The 23824-nt window shown below is 39.5% G+C and overlaps 1 protein-coding gene across 2 annotated transcripts in view; it reads left to right on the plus strand.

Moving 5' to 3' along the window:
- The window catches only part of Kif18a (kinesin family member 18A), a 59476-nt gene that overhangs the window by 24699 nt on the left and 10953 nt on the right, over window positions 1-23824 (plus strand). The window contains exons 11-13 of one of the 2 annotated variants that reach the window (XM_013147261.2): window positions 82-246; window positions 5167-5288; window positions 9212-9444. In XM_013147261.2, coding sequence (XP_013002715.1) covers window positions 82-246; window positions 5167-5288; window positions 9212-9444 — 520 coding nt within the window. Of the gene's footprint in view, window positions 1-81; window positions 247-5166; window positions 5289-9185; window positions 9445-23824 lie in introns of those variants that run through there. The other variant, XM_063256754.1, reaches the window with a different exon arrangement.

A 23824-nucleotide genomic window follows, 5' to 3' on the forward strand; every position in this document is an offset into this window, starting at 1 on the left:
TGCTTTGCATAGGTTAATTCATTTGGTATTCATAATAAATCCATGAGATAGATCCAAAATTATCACTGCATTGTGTTTCAGGCCACCTGCAAACGAGATCACAGACTTGCGATGCTGAAGACACGTCGCTGCTACCTGGAGAAAAAGAAAGAGGAGGAGTTGAAGCAATTTAATGAAAATACTAATTGGCTTCATCGTGTGGAAAGTGAGATGGGACTCTTGGGCCAAAATGGTAACATTCCTGAGGTATGGATGTATTTGTTTAGTTAGTTTAGAGAAGCTGAACTTTGTAAAATTCTTCTCTTTTGTAAGACACTTATTGCCCCGTTTTTCTGAGATTTAATTGACTTGACTTATTTTACTGTTTTTAACCAAACATCCCTTTTGTTTTACAATTTCCTACTTTGCCTCCCCTTTATTTTCGGAAGAGTAAAGTTATTTTTAAACATACTCGTAAGGGGTGCTTTTAAGAGGTGTAGCTCTTGAGGAGCTGAGCAGTCTGCTTCAAACTACATAAGGATTCATCATGTAGATAATTTGTGTTAATTTTGATATTTTTGTGCAAACATAGTTTTAAATGTGGGTAGCACTAACTTTATTATGGCTGAAGAAAGTGACTTAAAAGAGTATATGTGTATGTGTATGTGTGTGTGTGTGAGTGACTGAAGATGTTCCAGTTAGAATGTTCACTAGCATTGGGAGTGATGGCCCATGGCTTCCTCTTGTAACCACTTTGCTTGTCAGCACTGCGACTGACCCCAAGACCTTTGCACCAAGCTACATCTCCAGCCTCTTTTTCTGAAACACCTTCTGGTGGTATCGTAACATGCCAGCTTGCCCAGGCTTGGCTCAGACTTGTGATCCTCCTATCTCAGCCTCCCAGGGTACTTGGGTTATAAACATGGGCCACCACACCCAGCGTGGACTGGGGTTGGCTCACTTATCTAAAGATAAGTCTTGAAATACACAGTTCCAGTATGTTACCAGTGCCAGTATTACCCATGTCATTTTATGATGCCGTGACTATTTCCTGTCCAGTTCAGACCTAGACCAGAGCAAAGGAAACACTGGGGCAGCACACCTTCCCCGGAGAACAGCGTCCCTCAGCACATGCTGCCAACTCCACACTGGAATCAGTTCACACGGCTTCTGCCGGTGGCTGTCCCCAGGTAGTAGGGTGCCTGGACAGCCACGGTATTTCAGTGTCTTCTTTTCTGAAAGAAGAATTCTGTTTGATAATACATTCTAGAGTTCTTTACTCTATATCAGCTATTTGATATGTGTCCTTCAGAAATCTTGAAATTTCTAGAACACCGGACTGAAAATAGAAAGTAAACAAATGCTAGGGATCTTTTAATATTTAAAGGTAGGTAGGACACTAAATATAATGCACACCATAGTATTATTTTAAAATATGGGAGCACCTTATATAATACTTTAAAATACTACCCATAAAGAAAATGCAAATAAAAGATACCAACTTATAGTTGGAGTGTTTAGTAATCCTGGCATTTGATAGTCATTTTGAATACGGTTCAACACTGATTTTGGGCAAATTGTTAAATACTGATGTCTTAACTGTAAGTATATTTAAGAAATTATGAGCTTAAATAAAGTTCTGTATTAGAAGATTAACAGCAACAAATAATAGTACTTACTAAATAATCATAAACAACAATAATACAGATGTCAGTAGCCAAAGCATGGAACACACAGGAATAACAACAGTTAGTGATACAATATAGTACATATTCAGTGTCTCTTCCAGAACAGCGATTCTGACCTTTTCAGAAATCATAGAAGCCTTTGAGAATCTAATCTAAGATACACAGATCCTCTCTTACATGGGAGGTGGGAGGGTCAGGTTCATACAGCTTTGCATGTTTTTATTCACTAAAGTTTCCTAAAGCTCTTCTGTTAAACATTATCCATCACAGAAAGAAAATAAACCACATTTTTTAAAATGCTGAAGATAATATCATGACTTGAATGTAAGAAGTAAAAATGACCATGACCCATCAGTGAACTATAGCAGACATTCCTAGGCTTAGAAAATCTGACTTCTGAAGTTCTGTGTAAAATATGAGTCCTCTACAACTGTCAACACTCATCTGAGAATGTAAGAGCCTCCATCACATCATGGCTAAGAATATCAAAACAGTGTCTTGAATGCAAAGTTTTCCAAAAAACTAGCTAGTAATCCTGGCCAAATGAATGGTTCTTATTCAGTCCCCGAGAGCGGATTCTCATAAGTAGGTAACCAGATATCAATGTTGATACTACTTTTTAGTTTGTCATCTTTATTATGTGATTACTTAGTGATTAAGTATTGTGGTTAAACTTTTACTTTATTCCAAAGTAACTACTGAAGGTTCTTGTTTTCTAAATTCATTACCATTACTTATGGCTATAATCTAATAGATGAGAATATTAGATCAGCCCTGCCAATATGTTGGTGCGTGAAATAATTTATGCCCAGCTCCAACTAGTGAAGTACTTGGGAACGTATCTGCTGTTAAAGACACAGAAAAGTTTACTGTAAAAAACTTACTAATTTGCCTTTGCCATCTGTATGTATCATAAGCTCCCAATTTTAAAAATAGTGTGATATTTGCATTAATGTTAATTTATTTCCATTTTTTTCTACCTATTGGCATTTAAGAACTTAATATTGTTTAGATTATTTTTGATAAACTTTAATTTTGCAATATAATCTATTTTTTGTAGCAGCCTGTCATTCATCTTCAACTCTCTTAGGTAGACCTTTCGTAAACCTGAATGTGAACCTAGAATTGAATTTTTTTTTTCTTTTTTTGCTACCAGGGATTTAACTCATGACCTTACGCTTAACAGGCAAGTACTTGAGCCACTGAGCTAAATCCCTGGCCCTAGAAATGATTTTAAGCTCTTGTTGTTTATGCATTTTATTGCAAATACATTGAAAACAATATGAAACTATTCCCATTCCCACCACCCAAATCTTACCCTCAATTCTTTCTTTTGTCCTGTAGGGATTTGCACCCCTGAAATAATAATCTAGTCATAAGCCATTATGTCCGATGTAAGCAAACTGAAGTAGAACTTCATAAAGGGATTTTCTAAGGTCCTGTGGTGCCGACCAACACTCAGCACTTGTGACCTTCACTTGGGTCCTGGTTTCTCCCTCCCCTTCCATGTGTCTGCTTGTTAGCACCTCATTAGCTGCCTCCTCCTAACTGTGGCTCACTCCTACCCCAATCTGTGTGTGTGTCTGTGCTATCCCATGGCATACATTCTCTCCAGGTCACCCCAGTCCTTTAGTACCAGTTTCCAGGGCGTTCTCGCTTCATGAGGACACTGCGTACCTCTTGATCAGGCTGGGCGTGACCTGGCACTGGGTGCCTCTTGAGTTTGTGCGCTTGGCTGTGACCAGCCCGCTTGAAGTCTTTGGGACAGGTTCTGCTCTTCCTGTCAGATTCCATTTGCAGTTTTCCTCTTAGGAACAAATTTCTACAGTTGGTTCTCCAAAGATGGCCAAGACCTGAGAGTAATTCATGAAAATAAAGGAAAATTATCAAAGGAGATTTATAAAAAGAGAGTTTTAGGGGCAGAGATAAGAAGAATATTTGACAAGCATATTTACATTATTACAGTGATACTTTGTCATGAACTTAATTCTTCCCAAGATTCAGGTCTCTGGATTCATTCCACTATTCTGGGTATAACCAGAGTTTTCATCCAGAATCATGGCACTAATTTTGTAACCAGAACAATGGAAAGAATTAAGTTCATTAACCGGGGTACCACTGTATAATTGTTTGGTTTTGTGGAGCTAAAAAGGATCATCTAATCCAGCTCCTAAAGTTTATTCAGGTGAACTGATCTGCATAAAGGCCACATATTTGACGCAAGCTGGCATTTGTTTTAGTGCCAAATGTCTCCCTAAAAATCACATAACTGAGGCTGGTGCTTTCATTCTGGTTTCACAGAAGTTTTCTAACATACTGTATTCCTTGAATCATTAAAGTGAGTTGTGTAAATAGATCCTGTCTTTAATATATCTCAGACTAATAGAGTAACATTGTTTTTAGTCGTAGTCCTGTTATTAATGAAGTGTTTTGAAAAGAAAGAACAGTCAGGCATGATAGCACACACCTATGATCCCAGCACTCGGGAGGCTGAGGCAGGAGGATTACTGTGAGTTCCAGGGTAGCATGAGTTCAAGGCCAGCCTGAACTGCATAGTGAAACTCAGACTCAGAAAGACCAAAACAAACAAACAAATAAAAATGGAAAAGAAAGAGCGAATAAACTTTTAGAGAATTAGTGTTCAACTGCATTGGAAAGGAGACTTGGACTAAAAAGCTGAGATAGATTATGGGAATTTTTCTAGGAGGAAGTTTCCAGGTACAGCTCTCTCAGTGCTGGCTCAGTTAGTCAAAATGTCCCCCTAAAATCACACTTTTTCATTACATGGACTAAAATTTCTCCTTTAAAGGTACAGAAGATTACTGGATTATTATCAGTTATACTTCAGTGTGATGACTTAGCTATTTTTTGTATTTAAGGCGTATTGGGTTTGAAGAAAGGAATGTAAATTTAGGTCGTAACTGACTTTTTTGGCAATATTTAACAATATGCATTTGCCTAGGTGATGCTAATAATAAGAGTGGATGTGGGCAAATAACTCTAGATGCTAAGCATACCTGACGCAGTCCCTGTCTTGGGGGTGAACCTAACCTTCTGGTCCAGACTGACAAGCTGTTAATAAATCGGATCAGTAGAAGTGCTATTGACCAACCCTGTGACAGAGTCACAGGGCAGGGGGCCTGGACGAAGAAATAACGTACCCCATACAGCTGGGCTCACGTGGTGCAGGTGCCATGTTAAGAACAATTGACCCCGAGAATGGATTTTCACAGCATGGTGAACAGGATGGGTATACCAAGAAGTAGCAATTCTTATGAGTTCCTAATGTTCAGTTTCTAAGGAAACTGCAAACCGTGTCTTGCTGCTGCTAAGTTATGGGTTACTTACACTAGAACTCTTACTTGCAAAATTGTTTGTAAACGTGCTCTATTTAAAAATTTAAAACTACTGGCACCAGAAGGAAATAACTTTTATTAAGCGAATATAATTTTAGTATGCTTAAAAGAATCTAAAATATATTTTGCATTGTTTTCCCTAGGAACTCAGTAAAGATCTTCATTTTCACCAATTACACCTCCAGAATGCAGATTTGAAAGCACAGATTAGACATATGGTAGATCTTGCTTGCCTGCAAGAACAGCAATACAGGCAGACTGAGCTGTAAGTACACTGAGTTACCTTTCTGAGGAGCTGAAGACCAGACCTAAAGAACCCAAAACGTGAATGTTTACTTTCACACTGATGGAAAACTTGAGTTTTATGTATGTGGGGAGCATTACTTCCTAGTATCTGCCAGCAACAGAAAATCCTCAGTAAGAAAATTCAATATATGGGGCTGGGGATTTAGCTCAGCAGCACAAGTGCCTGCCTTGCAAGCAGGCAGTTGTGAGTTCGATCCCTGATACTGATAAAAAAAAAAAAAAAAAAAGAAAACTCAATATACAACTTGGAATATACAACTTGTGGTTTTTTTCCTGGTGCTAATTTTTTAAAGCATTTTTTCTTTAAAATGTTTCATTTTTACTAAATATATACAACATAATAAAATTTTTGAGAATTCTTATCCACTGAAGTAGATCTGACTACCTTTAGTTGAATTTACTTAGATGATTGTTGATTATTCATAATTATAAAATTATTTTGCTTTATTAAACCAAGTTGCTAAATATCAAAGGTCTTGATTTCATGTGATGTTCTTTTACGCTCCACTGGCGTGATAGTAGCATTTTAGTCATCTCATTCCAAAAAACAATTGTTTTTAAAGTGGCTTAATAGTTTTTCATCACCTCATGTGAATCAGTCAGCTTAGGCGTCGCTTTTGTGCTGTGTGAAATGAGAAGTTTTCTTCTCTAGGAACTGTCTTCCACTCTGTAAGTTTACGGTGTTCTAGCCTCCTCAGGTAACTGCTGATTATTTTTCTGTACTCTTCATTTATAGGAAACCATGTAAGTATAGCAATTTATAAAAAGAAAAATCCAGTAAGAGCTTCAAGGGATTTCCTTCTGTGGACGGCAGCGCACACCAGTCTGCCGCCTTGTGCTCCCTGCACTGCACGTCCACCTGTTGGCACTGAGACTGCCTGCAGAGTTCGTCAGACAGCAGACTTAATTTATTTTAGCCATACTATGTTATAGTATGCGACAGTGTGGCATAATGGGGAGAGCATGGGTTTTGGAATCAGTCTTGAACTCTTGCTTCTGTGAGCAATGCAGAGGCTGTATAACCTTGCCAAGCCTTCTGTCCTTACATGTAAAATAGATTGTAGTGCCTGTGCCATGGGTGCCTAATGCCATTTCAGGTTCCATGAGTGACTAACTCAGGACTTCTCATGTAATTGTGAGCTAGTACGGCAAGGGGACACAAAGTCAGCACAGCACAGGAAAGGGGAGACAGGCTGGACTTGGCAACGAGTGTCTTGCTTCAGTGGCGTCAAGGCTTGTGCTTAACTGCACCTTTAGAGATTATGGGAACATATGGGTGATGCCGTTTACCTTGGGAGCTCTTTTGAGACTCAGTGCCTCTAGCTTTTGTTGAGAACTGATCTTAATAAGCACCCTGTGCCTGGCATTACCAAATTCTAGACTTTTTCTAAAGAAAGTAGCACCTAACCTGTTTGGTTTGTGTCTAGTTATCCCCCCAAAGCCTTATGCAGGCATAGGGCTTTTTCAGAGGTGGCTGAGTCTATAGAGTGTGTGGTTACTAATCGATCAGTCTGCTGATTGGTTTGACACCTCCCTAATTCGGTGATCTAAAACTTACAAATGGTGGGCTTAATAGTTTCTTCCTCTGCCTTTAAATGTTGGGAATTTTGTCTCAGCAAGGAGAGAAAAGTAAGAGAGAACCACTCTAGCATGTCACCTCTGGACCTGCGGGAGACACTTAACAGCCATGTTGGAAGAGGCCAGCCTTAGGCCCACTGTGTTAAACTTCTGCAGGGTCCCCCCTTGCCAGGCTAGAAGCACAGGCGTACCCTGTCATAACCTCAGCAGGATACAGAGCCCCAGCTCTCTGGGCTCTTACTCCAGTGTCTGGTGCCTTCCTCAGGTCCTGTGTGGTTAGGCCCGTGGTGCTCTTCTCAACAGCTGCAGGCTGAGACTTTCAGTTTCAACACTGTGGTATCCTGGGACCAACCCTTGTGAGACACTGGCAGCAAAGAGGGGACAACTGTACCTCATTATTCAAGTACTCAATAATTAGTTTTTTTGTTTTTACTTTTAAATATTTTTTCTCTTTACATCTGTCCCATTATACATGTGGAAAGCTGGGTCCAGAACCCTCTGTGATACTCAGATCCACTCAAGTCCCTTCAAGATGATATGATGTTTGTACACATACATCCTTCTGTGTGCATTAACTTACCTCTAGGTCTTTAGAGGACTTAATATAATGGAAATGCTGTGCAGATACTTATACTGTGCTGTGCAGAAAATCCCAGCAAGGGAACAATTCTGCCCCTGTTTAGGATAAACCTCAGAGTATGCATATGAATGGGAGGCAGCCAGCGCTCATGTCAGGGCCAGAGGGTCGGAGAATCTGAGAACTGAGAGGCTGTAGCCACACCGCTTCTTTCCTGTGGGTATAGCATGGTGCTTATTGGGCCACTAGGTAAAGTTTTGCCATTTGGAATTCTGGATTCCTGGAGGTTTTTTGCTTTTGTGTTTAATATTTCTGATGTACTGTTGGTTGAATCTGTAGATAAGGAGCCCAAAGATACAGAGGCCCAGCTCTTGCTTGTTACCTGTTTGACTTACGTGAAATTCTACCTACCGACCTGCCAAAAGGAAAAACCACAGGCCATTTGTACTGCTCTCTAAACATTTTATATTCTGGAGTAATGGGCAGTTATTTCCTTGTATGTTAAAACTGATCATTTTCCCTCTGCTATGTTTACACTTCAAGTGGTTCTGTCCTTCTGGACAAGTCAGTTGGGACATCATCTGTTTTTTTTTTATTCTTTTATTTTTTGTCTTTTTCAGTTTTTATCAGTACCAGGGATCGAACTCACGACTGCCTGCTTGCAAGGCAGGCACTTACGCCACTGAGCTAAATCCCCAGCCCCCCATGACATCATCTGTTAAGCAGTGTCTCAGTGAACCAAAACTGAGCCATTTGAAGATCCTCATGTTGTTTGCTTCTGCTTTGCAGAATTTAGGAGTTATCAGTTGAATATATAAGTCAAAATGTTTTAGCACAAACATTTCTTCCAGAAATGCTTATACATTAGAACAGAAGTCTAATGCATAATAAAGTGCCATCATTGCTATTGACTGTCAGTGATACAAGAGATTTTGAATCAGAACCAATTATTCAAAGCCTTAAATACTCTATGTACAATATTCTTGTCTCCATCCTTTGTCATTGAAGCCCACTCTGAAAACCACTCCTTTTCCATCACTTAATGAAAAATTGGAATTTGTTCTGTTGTAATGTGTGTGTTCTTGAAGTTTTATACTGAAAACAAGATATCATTTGACACTACGTAGTGTTCAAGGGGTGAATGAAATACATAGTGAATGTCTATACTTTCCAAAACAAACTTACTATAATAAAAGACACCTTGTCACTAATCTCTCCCAGAACACTGCCCTTACTTCCTTCTTGCCACTTCCTAAAGCAGTTCTTGAAGTCCTCTCTCATGGGTGTCTTTACAAGGCATAATCAGAACAGCAGCGCATGACAACATCCCTGTGTCCTCATCCACCCTCCTCACCAGATCTGGCACCAGACAAACACAAAATGACCACACAAGGTAAACATTTTGAATTGATTCCAGATATTGAGGCAGCCAGGACAACGCAACTAAAGACACTCAGGAAAGAGGACTTCCAGAACTGCTCCAGAAAGCGGCAAGAACAAAAGAAGATGATGAAGACTACTTGAGAATAGGGCCTGGTTCTTACAGTTCCCATCTGAGATTGTTTCTGGTGTGTACTTTATGCATTAAGCTTACAGAGGTGTCTGACTGAAATAATACTGTCTAAAATAAAACATACTAATGATATGCTAATATTATAGATGTAGCATAAGAGAACTGTAAGTATTATATTTAAAAATTAGTGTTTGTCTCTCCTTTCTTCTAACAGAGTACTGAATGCTTTACTCCCAAGCCTAAAAAGACAGTATTGTGCATTGAAGGAAGCTGGCTTGTCAGATGATGCTTTTGAGGCTGACTTCAAAGAAATTGAACATTTAGTAGAGAGAAAAAAAGTGGTGGTTTGGGCAGACCAGACTGCTGAAACTCCAAACCACAAGGCCCTACCAGAGATTTCTGTTCTCATGAGCTTTCCCCAACTTGGACCTGTGCAGTCTATTCTCTGTAAGTACGGCTTTTATTTGATTAGGTAAACAATGACATTATTTCTGAAGGGATTCATTGATGCATCAGTCTACAGAACAGTTAGTCTTCAATATTCTTGGCTATTTTATGAAAATTAATATGGCAGTTAGCTTCAAAGTCATTTCCTGCTAACACATATCTTCCCAGGATCTAAGATAAGTATATCCTGCTATTCAGAATAGTTCTTGCAGTAAAACCCACTTACCCATTTTTGCTGAAACAACTTTTGTTCCCATTCTTCTTTAAAATTTACCCTCTATTAAAGATTAAAGTTATATTGTATTTAATAATGTATAATAATGTGTTCTTGAGATAACAATTTAGATTTTACTATTTTTCTTTTGGCATATCATTTTCTAGCTCTTTAAGATGTGTGCATGGGTTATGTTCATTGCAAAGCTAACATCTATGATCATGTTTAAAAATAATTCAGTGTAGAAAATAAGAAATAAAATGTAACATTTGGCTGACCTCACAGCCCCAATCTTAGGTTCTATCTTTAAGATAATTAATATTTAGTTAGCTTTGCTTTGTAGTATGGGGGTGTGTATGCATTTAAGAGAGAAAAACCCAAATATCTGTTTGTTGATTGGTTTGTACTTAAATGATAGCATGTTATACATAGTGGTCTGTCTTTTCATTTATTTAGTTCATTATGAATGGGTTTAGCCTACTTAAATGAAGAATTTACCTTTCTTTTTTTGTTTTGAGAATCCAAAAAATAGATGAACCGTACTTTCTTAACCAGTTTTCTATTAGTGAATAGTTCTTCAGAGAACATGCCCGTGCATTCCCATTTGCATGTATGTAGCAGATTCCTAGAAACTGACTTACCAAATTGGAAGGCAGATTTTTTTTTTAATTCATCCTCTATCAAATTGGTCTCCAAAAACAAAGGTGCTATACAGATTGAGGGGTATACCTACACCAAATATCAGAAATCTGAAATGCTCCAAAATGTGAAACTGAGCACTGGCATAAGCAAGACTCTTTTGGGTTTTTTGAGTGTCTACTATCTGGATTAGGAAAGCTTAACCAGTAAAATCTATGCAAATATTCCAAAATTAAAAAAAAAATAAAAATCTGAAACAATTCTAGTTCTACATACTTTGGAAAAGGGATCCTACAATCTGTGCCAGTGTATGTGAGAATACCTATTCATCTAAATCTGAACTCTTAATAATATCACTAATGGTAATGTAGAATCTCAAATTTGGTAACTCTTAGATTGCTAGCCAGGGGTGCTTCATCTGTTACACATCCTTTGTCACCTTGAGTTAGTGAAGTTATTTTATTTGTTTTGTATTTTTATTGTTGTGTGTTTTGGGCTTGATACTTAGCATATCATTAGTTGGTTGATTTGATGATGCTTTATCTGTATTTGTTATGGTGTGTCAGTACTGTAACCATACTGCACTTTTAACTGTTATAATCTCGAGTCTGCCTCTGTGTCCCGCTATGGAGTTTCCTGGGGTGTGGCCTCCCAAGGCTGTTTTTCCCTCTGGCTCCAGTGTGGCTGAGCCTTTCTCCCATCCTCTAACAACCGCAAGCACTCAGGAGCCACAGGAGCCATTGCAGAAATCACCGTCCTGAGCCTCCACCTCCCTCCTGATAGCTCTGTTCTCTGCGGGCTTGTTAGCAAGCCAGGGCCTTCCCTCCAGCTGGGGCTTTCTCTGGTGCCTACAGACTTTGGTTGTCTTCAGAGGAGATGTTGGCCTGAGTCAACTGCATCGTTACTAACAGCAGAAGAGCTCTATATTATATATTAAGGTGACAGGAAAGTTGGATACATTTCACTGATATAAATACATCTTCTTTTTCCTTTAGTAAAACACTGTCATTTGACTTGATCTACTTGAAACACTTAGCAAGTGAAATTTTTTTTTCAGATTCTATTCTTCCTTTGGGGCCTAATTCTTCTTTATAATGGATTCAAGATGTTGGAGAGGAAATAGGGTTTTAGCACCAACACTGAGAAACACTGGCCACCTGCTATTTGATGGTCATTACTCCTTATTTAAAAATCCATATCTCATGTACATTATAATTATACAGACTATACATGTCAGCAATAAAACTTTTGTTTGCCTCTAAAAGGAAAGACACATTGTATTTTATAAATAAGTACTCTCTATTGGGAATGTTCAGAGGGTGACTTTTGGCTGTATTATATTTAATTTTGGGCTTTTTATTTTACAATTTTGTTAAAATGACTTCATAGACTATTACTTATATGTCTTGTGCATCCCATGAATTATGTATGCCATATGCATTATGAATAGAGTCAAAGAATAACAAGAAAGATTCATATGAGTCAACCCATAAACACTTATTGTTCTTAGTCTTAGAATGCGGAAGTACCTTAATAGGAAAAAGCATACACAGCACAGTTCAAGTTTGCATTTCTAACGATGTGAAACAATAACCAGATAGCAGTATTGCTAAAATATTTTATTTACTAGGATATAGGAATGTTTTATTTGTTTGAGGGTCTATATTCTTTTCCATGATTTGCCCACCCTTCATTTGAAAATCCCCCTGGTATAGCTGTCTTCTGCAAAAATTATGGCTTATATGCAAGAGTTGAATTGTGAGGGTATCTGTTTATATCCTCAGCAGTACTGAGCTTCTCCTGTGTGCTGGGCACTAACTTCTTTACTATGCCACAGTACGGACAGACTCTCCTCTCCTCCCTTCTGCTTTCTAGTGGAGAAGGACACTAAGTACAATAAACAGAATCTTAGAAAGTAGTGTATGCTGTGCGAAAGAAGTAAAGAAAGCTGCAGAATGGTGGCAGGGAGGAGAATTCACTGCTTCAGAGATGGTGAGGTGCGTCCGTCTCCCTGGTAAAGCGTGGAGGATGTCCGGGAGAAGAATCTTTCCAGTAGAGGAAGTACGCAGTGCACAAAAACTATAACATGCGGATCTGCTGGCATTCCAAAGAGTGGCCAAGAAGGCGTGTGGCTATTACAAATCAAAAGAAAGAGAAAAGATGGGACCATGGAAACAGGGGAGAAAGGCAAGTTACAGATAGCCTTGCAGGTCTGTGCAGGGAAGCTATTGAGAGGGCAGAGTCCAGAGTTTTTTTGTTAGTTGAATTGAGTTGGTTGGTTTCACTGTGTAGAGCAGGCTGACCTTAAACTCATTGCGTAGCCCAGGCTGGACTCAGATGCATGATGATCCTCTTGCCTTGGGCTCCTGAGTGTGGGGATCACAGGCCTGCACCACCACACACAGCTCCAATATAGTTTGGAAGTAGAACCAGCAGGATTTGCTGACCTTGGCTTTGGAATAGAAGAGAGAGTTCTAGGACCGCTAAGGTTTTTGAGATGGACATCTAAAAGAAAGGCCTGACCTTAAATGAGATGCACTGGATGAGGTGGTTTGCAGAGTAGAGGTAGCAGAAACATGGGGAATTCCGTTTCAGGCATGTGAAATTTGTCTGAGACACATCCAAGTGGAGACCTCATGTGGGCAGCTAAGTGGCACTGGATTTGACGATGTTAACATTTAGGTGATATTTAAAGTCTGTAGACTAGATGAAATCACTGGATCATTAACTCTTTCTTGTAACATACATAGTGCCATTATAACCTTCCTGGAAAGTTCATCATTTCCTCTTCACTTTCTCTGGAAATGTCCATTTTAGTGCGAAGTTTTCAAACTTCTGTGCAATAAAACTTACTTTTTCACAGTGCCTTACGAATCATTTCTCAAAAGGTCCTTATCCGTAAACTTTGAAATTTTCTCTCTGTTCTCTAAATTTATTTTGATATGAGATGACTAGCAAGAACCTGACTTTCTTTCTGAGTAGCCTGCCTCTTGGCATGTGTTTCCACACTTGCACACGTCTCACCCATGCAGCACCCTTACGTTCTATACACTGAACACAGTGATGCCTCGGTTCGCAAACTTGATTCTTTCCACCATTCTTGACACAAACTGAATTAAATGAGAATTCAGTCGATTCAGTGGTTAGGTTCACTGTTGACCTTACAGGGAAATTTGAAAAGAATTAAGTTCCTGAGCCAGCACTACTGTAGTCATGTAATTGTGTTTTTGAATTTTAATTCTGTACTTTCTTTCGCCTATTTGTTTCTGTAGGGCTAGGAGTTAATATTTTAGTACTGCATACATTATAGTATTTTTTTTTATCTGTAGTGGACCTAGTACTCCAATTATTCTTGGTTTTTAAAATACTCTTTGGTGTATCTACAAAATAAACTCTAGAAATATCTATCTTAATAAACTTCTATTCTTATTTGGAAAAACCCCAATTTTTAATTTTTGTCAATTTTGTACTTTGCCAGTATGAATGCTGTGGATTTAGGATCTGTGTTTGGTTGTGTGTCTGCTGACCTACGGTAAAATAGGCACCGTTGCAGGTTTGGAACACAGCGAGCTCACTCACCAGTGCTGGGTGGGATGCGAGTGCCATCAGCAAGTTTATTTATGGAACTGATAAAATTTCTGACATTAAATGAAAAGTCAAGATTTCCTCATTATCCATCTGGAAACTCACATTTAGTAATATTTCTGTCTCTAACCTTTCCTGTTTTTTTAAGTTTTGCAGCCAATGTCAGTAGTTTATATCTTAAAAGCACAATAAAATACCCTAGTAGAAACCAGCCTGTATAGTACAGATATTCTGGTTGAATATACAGTTCTTGAATATGAAATTTTAATTTTCCTTCAAAGTACTCAAATACAAGGGAATTTTATGTTAAAAAATGGGTAATCTCTGTTCTACTGTTTCATATAACAAATACAAAGTAATAAAAAATTTTAAGCTAAATCTTCCACATTTTTCCCCACTTGGCAACAAAATGGAATTGTTACCAATAGCGTAAGTCATGCTAACGGCCCTGGATGCCGTTGGTTCGACCCTTATTCCCTGCATACATAAGCTAGTGTCTGGTTACTCATCTGCAACTGCAAATATTGCTGTAAATTAAAGGCTCTTCACATTGTCCCTTTTTGCTTTTGCAGTAAGAGTGAATACATACTGGGAAATGAAACTGAGCAGGAAACATGATCTCTGCTATTTCCCGCAGAGGCAAATATCAAAAGGTTATAGTTGGTTTATTACTCATAAAGTGTGGAATTTTTTAAAGCACTATAGTTCTGTAGTCTGTATTCTCTTTTATCCCCATTTTGCGTATAGCTGATACTGTCCTTCAACACTGGCGCAGATGCACTTTGGAGGGTCTGTTTGGTCAACTTGGTGGGGCCTTGTGGTTGCATATTTTTTAAATAGTGAAAATTACTCGCCTATATCTTTTCCAGCTATGAATTCCGTGTGTCACAAGGCTGTTAAAAAGAATTTAGATTTATGATTAGATCAGTAATTGTGTCAGTCATTTGTTGCCTAGAAGTGTTTATTGAAATGCATATATTAATACTTGATTTCACCGTAGAACTTTGCCATCTAATTTTGGTCTATCAGTCTCCAGAAATACCTCCTTGCGTACATATTAACGGGGGTGCTAGCCAAAGAAGAGCTCTTGCCATGATTCTGTACCAGCTTTGATTAGATCTAATCCCATTCATCATTGCCTGCCTGTCACGAACCCTCCTTCGCAGCCTGTGACTCATGTTTGCTAAATACTGCATTTCACTTTTTACGCTAATGTACAGCTCTAAATCTTTTAACATTTGCAGTCTTAAGCTTTTGATAAATTAGTTCCTCTGGGTAAAATCGTTCAGAACATATGATATGGCACATCAAACGATGACCTCAAAAGGCCTGTCCACTTTTTATTAGAGGGGTTGTAAACTCATAAGTGATAAATTACCTAGTTGCTTTAAAGGAGCCATCTGTGAAAAAGTCAAAAAATAAAAATAAATGTGGAACCCGTTACATCATGAAACCATATAAAGCTCACACTTTATTGATACTGGAAACAAAAATTCATTTCTGGGTTTGGCCCCTTTCAATAATGCTTTAAACTTGTTAGTATCTTGGCAATAAATGTTGAACCTTACTTTGAGAACAAGTCAAGCCAATAAAAATAAGATACTTTTTATTGACTCATGTTAATACTGTGTTTTAATAGCTTCCTGGCCTTTTTTCCCTAAGCATACATATGCAGTTTGCTTTCTTTTAAAAAACAAAAACAGTAAGATCTATTATACATATAGCTCAAAACCAGCCTTTTTATTTCTACTAAGCTACTTGGTAGGGGATACATTTTCTTGTCAATAAATGTGAAGATAAGTCATTTTTAATAGCTGCATATTTATCTAATCACTTACTAACAAACATTTATTTTGTTGTCAATTTATTGCTGTTGTAAGATGCACCCCATTACACATCTGTGGGTATTTGTTTTGCAGCTTGCCTAATTATTTCCTTAGGCTGGGTCCCTAGTTTAGAGTGTCTAGAAGAAGTGTGTGCATTTGTAAAGCATTACACCATGTCACATGACACCCTGGTGTCTGTTACAACTATTCATAGTCCACCATCATAAGTGGATGGTGATAGTGAACATTTTGTTGTGTGCTTTTAGTGTAATTATAATTACTTCTGAGTTACCTGTTCATTTCCTTTGCCTGGTTTTTCAGTTACCACTTTTCTCACTAGTTTTATAGCACTACGTCCCTCAGATAGACAGACTGACACATGCATGTACACAGAGATAGGTACATACACATACATGAGTGCTAAGCCTTTGCCCAGTGACGCTCCATGCTGAGATGGACCCTGGGCCTAGCACACACTCAGGTTTTAGTTGTTACCACCCCGGTTGTAAGTCACAGGGTATCCATCTGTAACCCACTAAATTTCTTTTCTAGTCACAGTAGTCCGATGGTAGCATCTCATTTGGGCATGAAGTACTGTGTTACCATCACCTCATATCGGGGTCTGTGAATTGGACCCAGATGGGTCATTGTTGTTTTGTGTGCCTTGGTTTACCTGACTGACCGCTTGGTAAATAAGCAGTGGATTGCAAGATGAGAGATGTGGCTTGACCTCGACCAGCCACACTTGATCCTGCACCTTTGAGTGTGTCGAGTTTTGTCTGTGAACGACAAACTGTAAAGGAAGAAGTGTAAATTCACCCTTTGATCATTCATTCTAAATTTGCGTTTTGCGGAGGTGGTGGTACCTAGTCAATCAGTGGTGAGAGCCCCTATGAAAGCAGTGACTGGCTGGTGGCTGCAGCACTCCTGTGGTGGGGGCTGTCAGAAAGGTGCAAGGGGTTGTATCACTTGGTTCTCTCGGTCTCTTTGCTTCTACAAAGCATTTTTAAATGGAAGGGTTTTTTTGTTTGGTTTGGTTGGTTGATTGGTTGGTTTCTCCTATAGAGGGATGGAGTAAAAATCAGGCATTTAGTTTAGAATTATTTGGACATGATTTGTAACTTTCAGTGCACTAATTTAAGGACATATCATTTAAGTGACCATTTAAATATAAAAATATACCAATAGTGTAAGACTACATAAAACTATTTGTATAGAAAACAGACAGACATGCTACAGACATAAATCAATACATCTTTTCTATAGAAAACGCAAGCTGATGACTTAGAACAGTCTCCGACTATTTACCCAGTACTGGGTTGTACTGCTATTTCTTGACTCACTTACATATAAACACTACAGTTTCTACACACGAGAGAGATTTAGCTCACTGCCTTATTCTCTCCTGGCCTAGTTACTTATTTTAGTGAAATCAGGTAAAAAGTAATATGTACCTAATGTATTTCGTATATATTATGTATAATATCGTGTGTATAGTTATGTGTAACAGTTTTCATTTCTATTTGAGAAAATTTTTATATTAAAAGTTATTTTTAAATCTTTTAAAATTAAGAAAATATCTTTATTACTTAATAATACTTTAGGAAGCTAAACATGAAAAACTTAGTTTTCTAGAAACAGTTTGGAGCCTTCAGCCAAATCTGTTGGATATGCTTGTTAGAATAAAACAAAATATTCAAAAGATACAAATACTGGAGTAGATTGCATTTACAAGTAGATTTATTTGGCTTGGGGAAGAATACAACTAAAAATACATTTTTATATATGTTTCCCTTACGGTACAAATATGTACAGTCAGTTTATCAAAAGTGTTTTTCATATACTTTATCTGACACTTATATTTCATTATCAGAGTAAAAATATGTATGCTGCTTTTGTTAACGCTAGCATTAAAATCTTAGAAATTCAAAGAAATAGGAAATGACAGATGAGTATCTGAACTTTCTCTACTAGGCATTTAACCAGGCACCGAATATTTACTCATAATGTAATATAACCACGAAACAAATATAATTTAGTGAGTCAGAAAAACTTAATTCTGTTTTTATTATGACTTTCATTGATTTTGCTTTGTATTTGAGCTGTGGCATGCGCGTGTGTCCACGATCGTGTGCAGCACACTTCCCCAGTACTTGGTACTAACCCAGGGCCTCTTGCATGCCAGCCAAGCACTGTCCTGCTGAACACCATCCCAGCCCTTAAACCCAAGTTTTGTGCTTCACAGTGCTCCTGAAACACAAATGTCAGTACACTCACAGTGCAGTTCGGGTATCATCAGTTAGAATCTGGACTGTCAATGATGAAGGTGTCTGCACTCTTTGTCCCTCTAGTCATTACAGTGCTGTACTTACAGTTCATTTTTAAACATGGTTTTAATGCTAAGAAGTCTTTTTAGAAGCATCTAAAACTTGACAGCGCAATGTTCGCGCCTATGTCTGTCTATAGTAAGCAAGCTTTTTTAAGTGAGAATCTCTAGCCATAATACAGGAAAGATTAATAGAACACTAACCAGTCTGTCCCAAAATGTACATTTTTAATTTTGTGGATGGCCCCATAAAGTATCCTATGGATATTTTAAAATATTTCCTAAGCTAGTAATGGATAAGCATCATAAAGACGAGGACAGGATTCATCAGCTTTGCCTACAGTGTTCTCCAGGAAGCTCTCAAATTTAGAGAAACCTTCCAGTGTCAGTATCTGGATCTTTTTCACTTTATATTTCACTTCAAAAGAACTTGATTCCCCATTAGAAGCCAGCTCCCATGACTTTAGAGAACTGGGACAGAAATCCACATATGTTCACTGTGTAAGTCATTATTTAATCCCCCTAAGTCTACAGCTTATCCAGAAAGCAAAAGTTGGTCTTTGAGCAGAGTAAGGAGGCCAGACCATAAGGCGCATGGCCGGCGGGTGGCAGGCAGTGGTCAGAGCCAGTGGGGAGGCGGTCTGGTTCCCCTGCTTCCACCTGGTGCCTGTTCTCTAGACCTTCCTAGAGTCCCTTGTCCTCCAGCTAGAAAGGCCCAAAAAGGCCTGAAAAACCTGCTTCTTACTGGCTTCCCTCTTCCAACATTGCTCCTGGCTGTTTCATTTATTTGTTTTGATTTATAATTTTCTGGATGCAGCATAGATTTACTATATAAAAAACAAACATTTTCTCAGCTGTAATTTAGCTAAGAAGTTGATGAGTTTTGCCATATTTTGTTTGGGCCTTTTTTTCTCTGACTTTTTCTGCCTTTTTTACTTGTAGTTTGTTTGTGTACACTTTTAGTTTTTTTCTCTGTTTTGTCAAAATTGAGATTATGCTGTACAATAAAATTTATATACTGCTTATTTTAACAAGCTTTTCCCATATCATCCAATCTGTGAGCAGTAATTTTAAATCACACTGCAGTTCTGAAAGTTCTGTGTTGTAATTCACTGTTGCCTCATTGATCTAATAGTCCTAAGACAGGGGCTGAGCGCGTGATGTGAAGACTGGGACGCCTGTCTGCCACCTCTGCCATCCCCATATCGTCCTCTCACAGGTGCAGAGTGCTTTCTCTTTGCTCATTATTGTAAGTACACTCATGCTCACAAAAGTAAGGAGGAGGAAGGCTGGTATACCTCACATCGATGAAGCTCCAGCTACTCAGGAGTGTGATGCAGAAGGGTCACATGAGCCTACAAGGTCAAACCAGCCTAGGCTACTCAGTGAGACCTGTCTCAAAAAGAAATGAAAGAGAGAGAAAAAAAAGAAACAAAGAGAACTGAAAATGTGTTATTGTTTGCAGATCCAACAGTGGATCGTGCAAAAGGAAGCAGGTAATAGGTGCTCTCAGGTAGAACCTTTGTGAGTTTGCCCAGGAGCATCTCATCCATGTGTCCTGTGTCCCAGGCTCCCCAGCGTAAGCACATTCTGTCTTGTGTTCCTTTCTGCTCCGGAACAGGTCATGGGGCATCTTCATACCACTGCCAGTCTTCAGATGTTACCACTCTTCTGCTCCCATAGAGAGCGCACACCTTTTCTCCATGCTGCCCACCCTCTCATCCCTGGCCTTAGCCTAAGGGGCTTTAGTGATGCCTGCCACTGGCTTAATTTCCTGAGATAGCATTAACGGGTGAAGGGCAGGGATGTTATTGGTACCCTTTGAAAGTCCAGAACTGCACTGGTGTACAGGTGATATTCTTCTCCTAGCAGCATTTAAGCAAGCTTTCCCCTGCTTCCGTTTCCTGGCTGTTTTAAAAGGGGTGGGAAGGTGGATGCTCCTACCCATGCTCCTGGTTGCTTTTGTAAAGTTAACCATCGCCTGTCATGGCATGCTATGGATATTTCTTAATGCAACCATGCAAAGGAAAGCCCTCTTCAAATATTCTTCGCCTTCCTAACTTCCTCATATGCCAAAAAGTCAAGAATCTTCTTGGGTCCAAATGCAGTCATTAAAAGATTGCATTTTGCATTTCAGGCTTCATCAAACATGCTGAAATGCATTGTCTAATTATTTTAAAGAACTGAATATAATAATTACCAAGGTATTAAGAGTGTAGCATTTAGTCCTTTTATCTGAAATCAAAGTATGTCTGTCAAAAAATGATGATAAATCTGTTTTAAAGATAAATTTGTAGAGACCCAAAAGACAAGTTAAGTGTCTCTTCCACATCATTCTGCTGACTTAAGTCCTCAGTACAACTTCTGAGGAGGAAAGTTCGTTTTCAGTGTATCCTGCAGCCGCTGCTCCTGTCCTGGTGTCATCTCCCACTTCCCCTCACTCCCCTTCTTTCCCTCTCTCTGCTTCAGCATGATAATTACAACATACATCACCTCCGAGCCGGAAATCCCATCCTCAAACCCAAAAGGGTTTCTGATGTTTCCGGTCCATGAGCATCGAACTTGAGGGAACGTAGCAGGTTCTAAGGTGTCTGCAGTGGGTTGGGTCAGCACTTCCGTGGAGAGAATGGGAACCCCAGCCTAGTGTGCAGAGGTGGCAAGAAGGGATCTTACAGCAAGGGATGGCAAAGCTAAAAGACTAACAAGTGTGCTGACTCAGCGGCCTTAGGAAGTTGTCGATCTCCTTTAAGGCACTGTGTAGAATTAATCTAGTCAGCCTTCTCGAGTCCTCAGATTCATCAACTTTGGATCAGAAGCACTTGGAGAGAGAAAGCATGTCTGTACACACATGGACAGATGATTTTTGTTAGTGGGGTCATTAGTCCCTGGACTACAGGGTATTGTTTCAGGAGCTCTGCTTAATCTAAAGAGATGAGTTAAAGTAGGTGGAAGAATGCCTGTAGGTCTTGTGAAATACTGCCCAATTTTGTATTTAAGAGACTGTGTGTGAGCTTTGGGATTCCTGGGCAATGTGGACCTAATCCCCACGGGTCCCAAGGGTGACCACAGACCACTCCTGTGCAAGTACCTCATCTTTGTTCCATTGAGCCTAAGGGAGCTCCATAGCTTCCTTTCCTTTGTGCTGTCTCTGTCTTACTAAACTTCACTCTAGCCTCCTGTTTTCCTGGAACTCAACACATTCATGATCACCTTTGGGTCTGTGTACTTGTTACTCATTCTGCCTCTTTTCCCAGATTTTTAAAGCATTGGTTCATTGATAGCCTCTTGGGCCTGACATCATAGATCCCGTTTTGTAATAGCCTTCCCTTGCCCCCATGGTTAAATTCACCCTTCCAATCTCTCACCATTTTATTCCAGTTCTCTACTTTCCAGTCTTCAGTCATCATCAAATTAATTTGGTGTCATCCACCTTTTCCCTTCAAAAATACAGTTTCATAATTTTTATTTACTGTTCTATCTCCAATACCTGTGTGGTGGGAACATGACTTAATAAACAGTGAATTCTCCTAGCCATGGGCCTTACGCTTGCCACTGGGCTACATACCAGCCATTTGCATTTTTTATTTTGAAGCGGTGTCTGCTGCCTTGCTTAGAATGGCCATGGATCCCGCGCCCTCCTTTCTTGGCTTCTTGAGTAGCTGGCGCCGCAGGTGTGTACCACCACACTTGGTGATTCTCTGTGAAGGAGATGCAGTCCTCTTAGATTGTTGCTCTTGACACAGGTTTGTTGTTGTTTGTTTCCTTTCGTAAATAAGACAAGATCATCCTGGATTAAAAACAATAACAGTGGCTTCTTGTAAAGTCTTAACGCATATCATCATCACTTACATCCCATGGGTCATAACTCTCAAGGCAGCATCAGTACAGCACACCTATAATATGAGGGAGAGGGAGAATCCCAGAAAGGTGTTCTAGAAACAGCAAAAGCAGGAACTCCAGAAGACACAGTGCTTCCCGCTACCTCCTGTTCTCCAGTGCGTGGTGCCCGGAGCTGGTTCCTTCAACTGGAGGACAGCCCTGTGGTCCTCCCAGGTGACTGCCGTCTTCTCTGTCCCAGTTTCAGAGGATGCATTTTTAGTTCCCTATCCCCGCTGTGTAGCATCCACATTGCTAGGGTATTTCAGTGGGTATCCTCTTCTGTAAGGGTTCCTGGTTCTGAGCCTGCAACTATGTTCTCTTCCTTGGTATTTTTCCAAAGAAACTGTAATCTACCTCCAGCTTCCTTCTTTATGCTTCTAGTCTATCAGCTCAGAAATTATAGAGTCTTAATAGATTGTTTTCCGAAACCGAATTAGGGGGATCTTGACAACTACCTCAAAGCTGCTGTTCTGGAAATGTACTGTGCACCTTTTCCTCTGATGGAAAAGTACAGTGCCTCTCTTAACAGACACAGACCTAGCCTGCTGGGTAGTTCTTACAGCTGAGGACCGCCGGTGTCCCTGATTCCAGGCACTAGAGCTCTTACGGTATAGAACTTCCCCGAAACATAATTAATTCTGTTTGTGTCTCCTAGGAGTCACATTCAAAGTGAATGTCTGGTGATTACTACAAGTTTTGCATGAAAAGAAAAGAATTAAGATGTGCTGTATACATGTACCAATTCCACACAACAAATGTAAGCAGATAGTAATATAAAAGAAGAAACTAACAGGTGAATTGTTACGTTAGTTACAGTGCATTGACTATTTACTTTTTACCTCAATTTTTAAATCTTTTTTGCTCTAGCACCTTTCTTAGCTACTAGTCAGCCTTAGGTAGTCTTTTGCTCTCTTCATATTTTTTAATTAAAAGGATTTAAAAAGCAGAGAACGATTTGAGCTGTGCCCTGTGCATGCTGTCTGAGGCGTATCTCCTTTCAAGCCCCATGAAGTAATGCTGCAAACCATTGCATCCCCACGTTGCTCCTGTGTGTGCTGCATGCCCGGAAAGCAGTAGCCGAGGATGTGCACCGTGCCCTGACTGCTCCTCTGATCGAAGATTGTTAGGGTAGTCACCCAAATGTGGTGTGGAGTTGGCAGTTAGGTTATCCCAGAGGCCATAGAGTTACTTCTTCCGTGGCTCATGGGAAGATTTCCATTTTCATGTTCTGTACACACAGTCAGGAAACAGTTGGTCCGCATGAAGGGACCTGCCCAGCAGGTCCTCACCTCTGGGCTGCCTATCCAGCTATGCACAAGAAAAATGCTGACTCCAGTGATCCTTGTTCCTGAGCTTTTGTGCTCTATTCTGTTCTAAGTTTTTGAATGTTGTTATAAAACCTGCATTTTCAGGTAACACTTGTATGTTATTTTAACTTGGTTTATATGACAGTTTACGATCGACTTTGATAAGCTGCTTGTCTGTTTAGCTGAAAGACAGTGTTGGAAGCATGCAGCTTTAGGGATCATTATAAGTTAGTTATTGATGGACGATTGGAAAGCAAATTACTTTCCCTATGCAAGTTGTAATGCTAAGAGCATATTTCTATTTATAGCCTTTTTGTGAGCCCTGAGTGTTTCTGTCATCTAATCCAAGAAAATTCCCTGTCCGTATAAACATGGCATCCCTTTTTCACTGGGGGGATCCATGCCCACACTGTTCTACGTGAGTCTGCCAAGGTCACTAAGTGAGTCGTTGGTGAAGCCAGAAATAGAATTCACATCTCCTGACTCCCGATTCAGTTCTCTATCCTCAGTATAGTTTTCTATCCTCCATACCCCTGCTGCCTCTCATGGGAAAAGAAGTTAATCTTCCAGCTATTAATAGCCACCAAATTGGTGGTAGCAGCAC

Source organism: Cavia porcellus, unplaced genomic scaffold, assembly GCF_034190915.1.
Source record: "Cavia porcellus strain 051 isolate PalLab524CR breed Dunkin Hartley unplaced genomic scaffold, mCavPor4.1 scaffold_9, whole genome shotgun sequence".
NCBI lineage: Eukaryota > Metazoa > Chordata > Mammalia > Rodentia > Caviidae > Cavia > Cavia porcellus.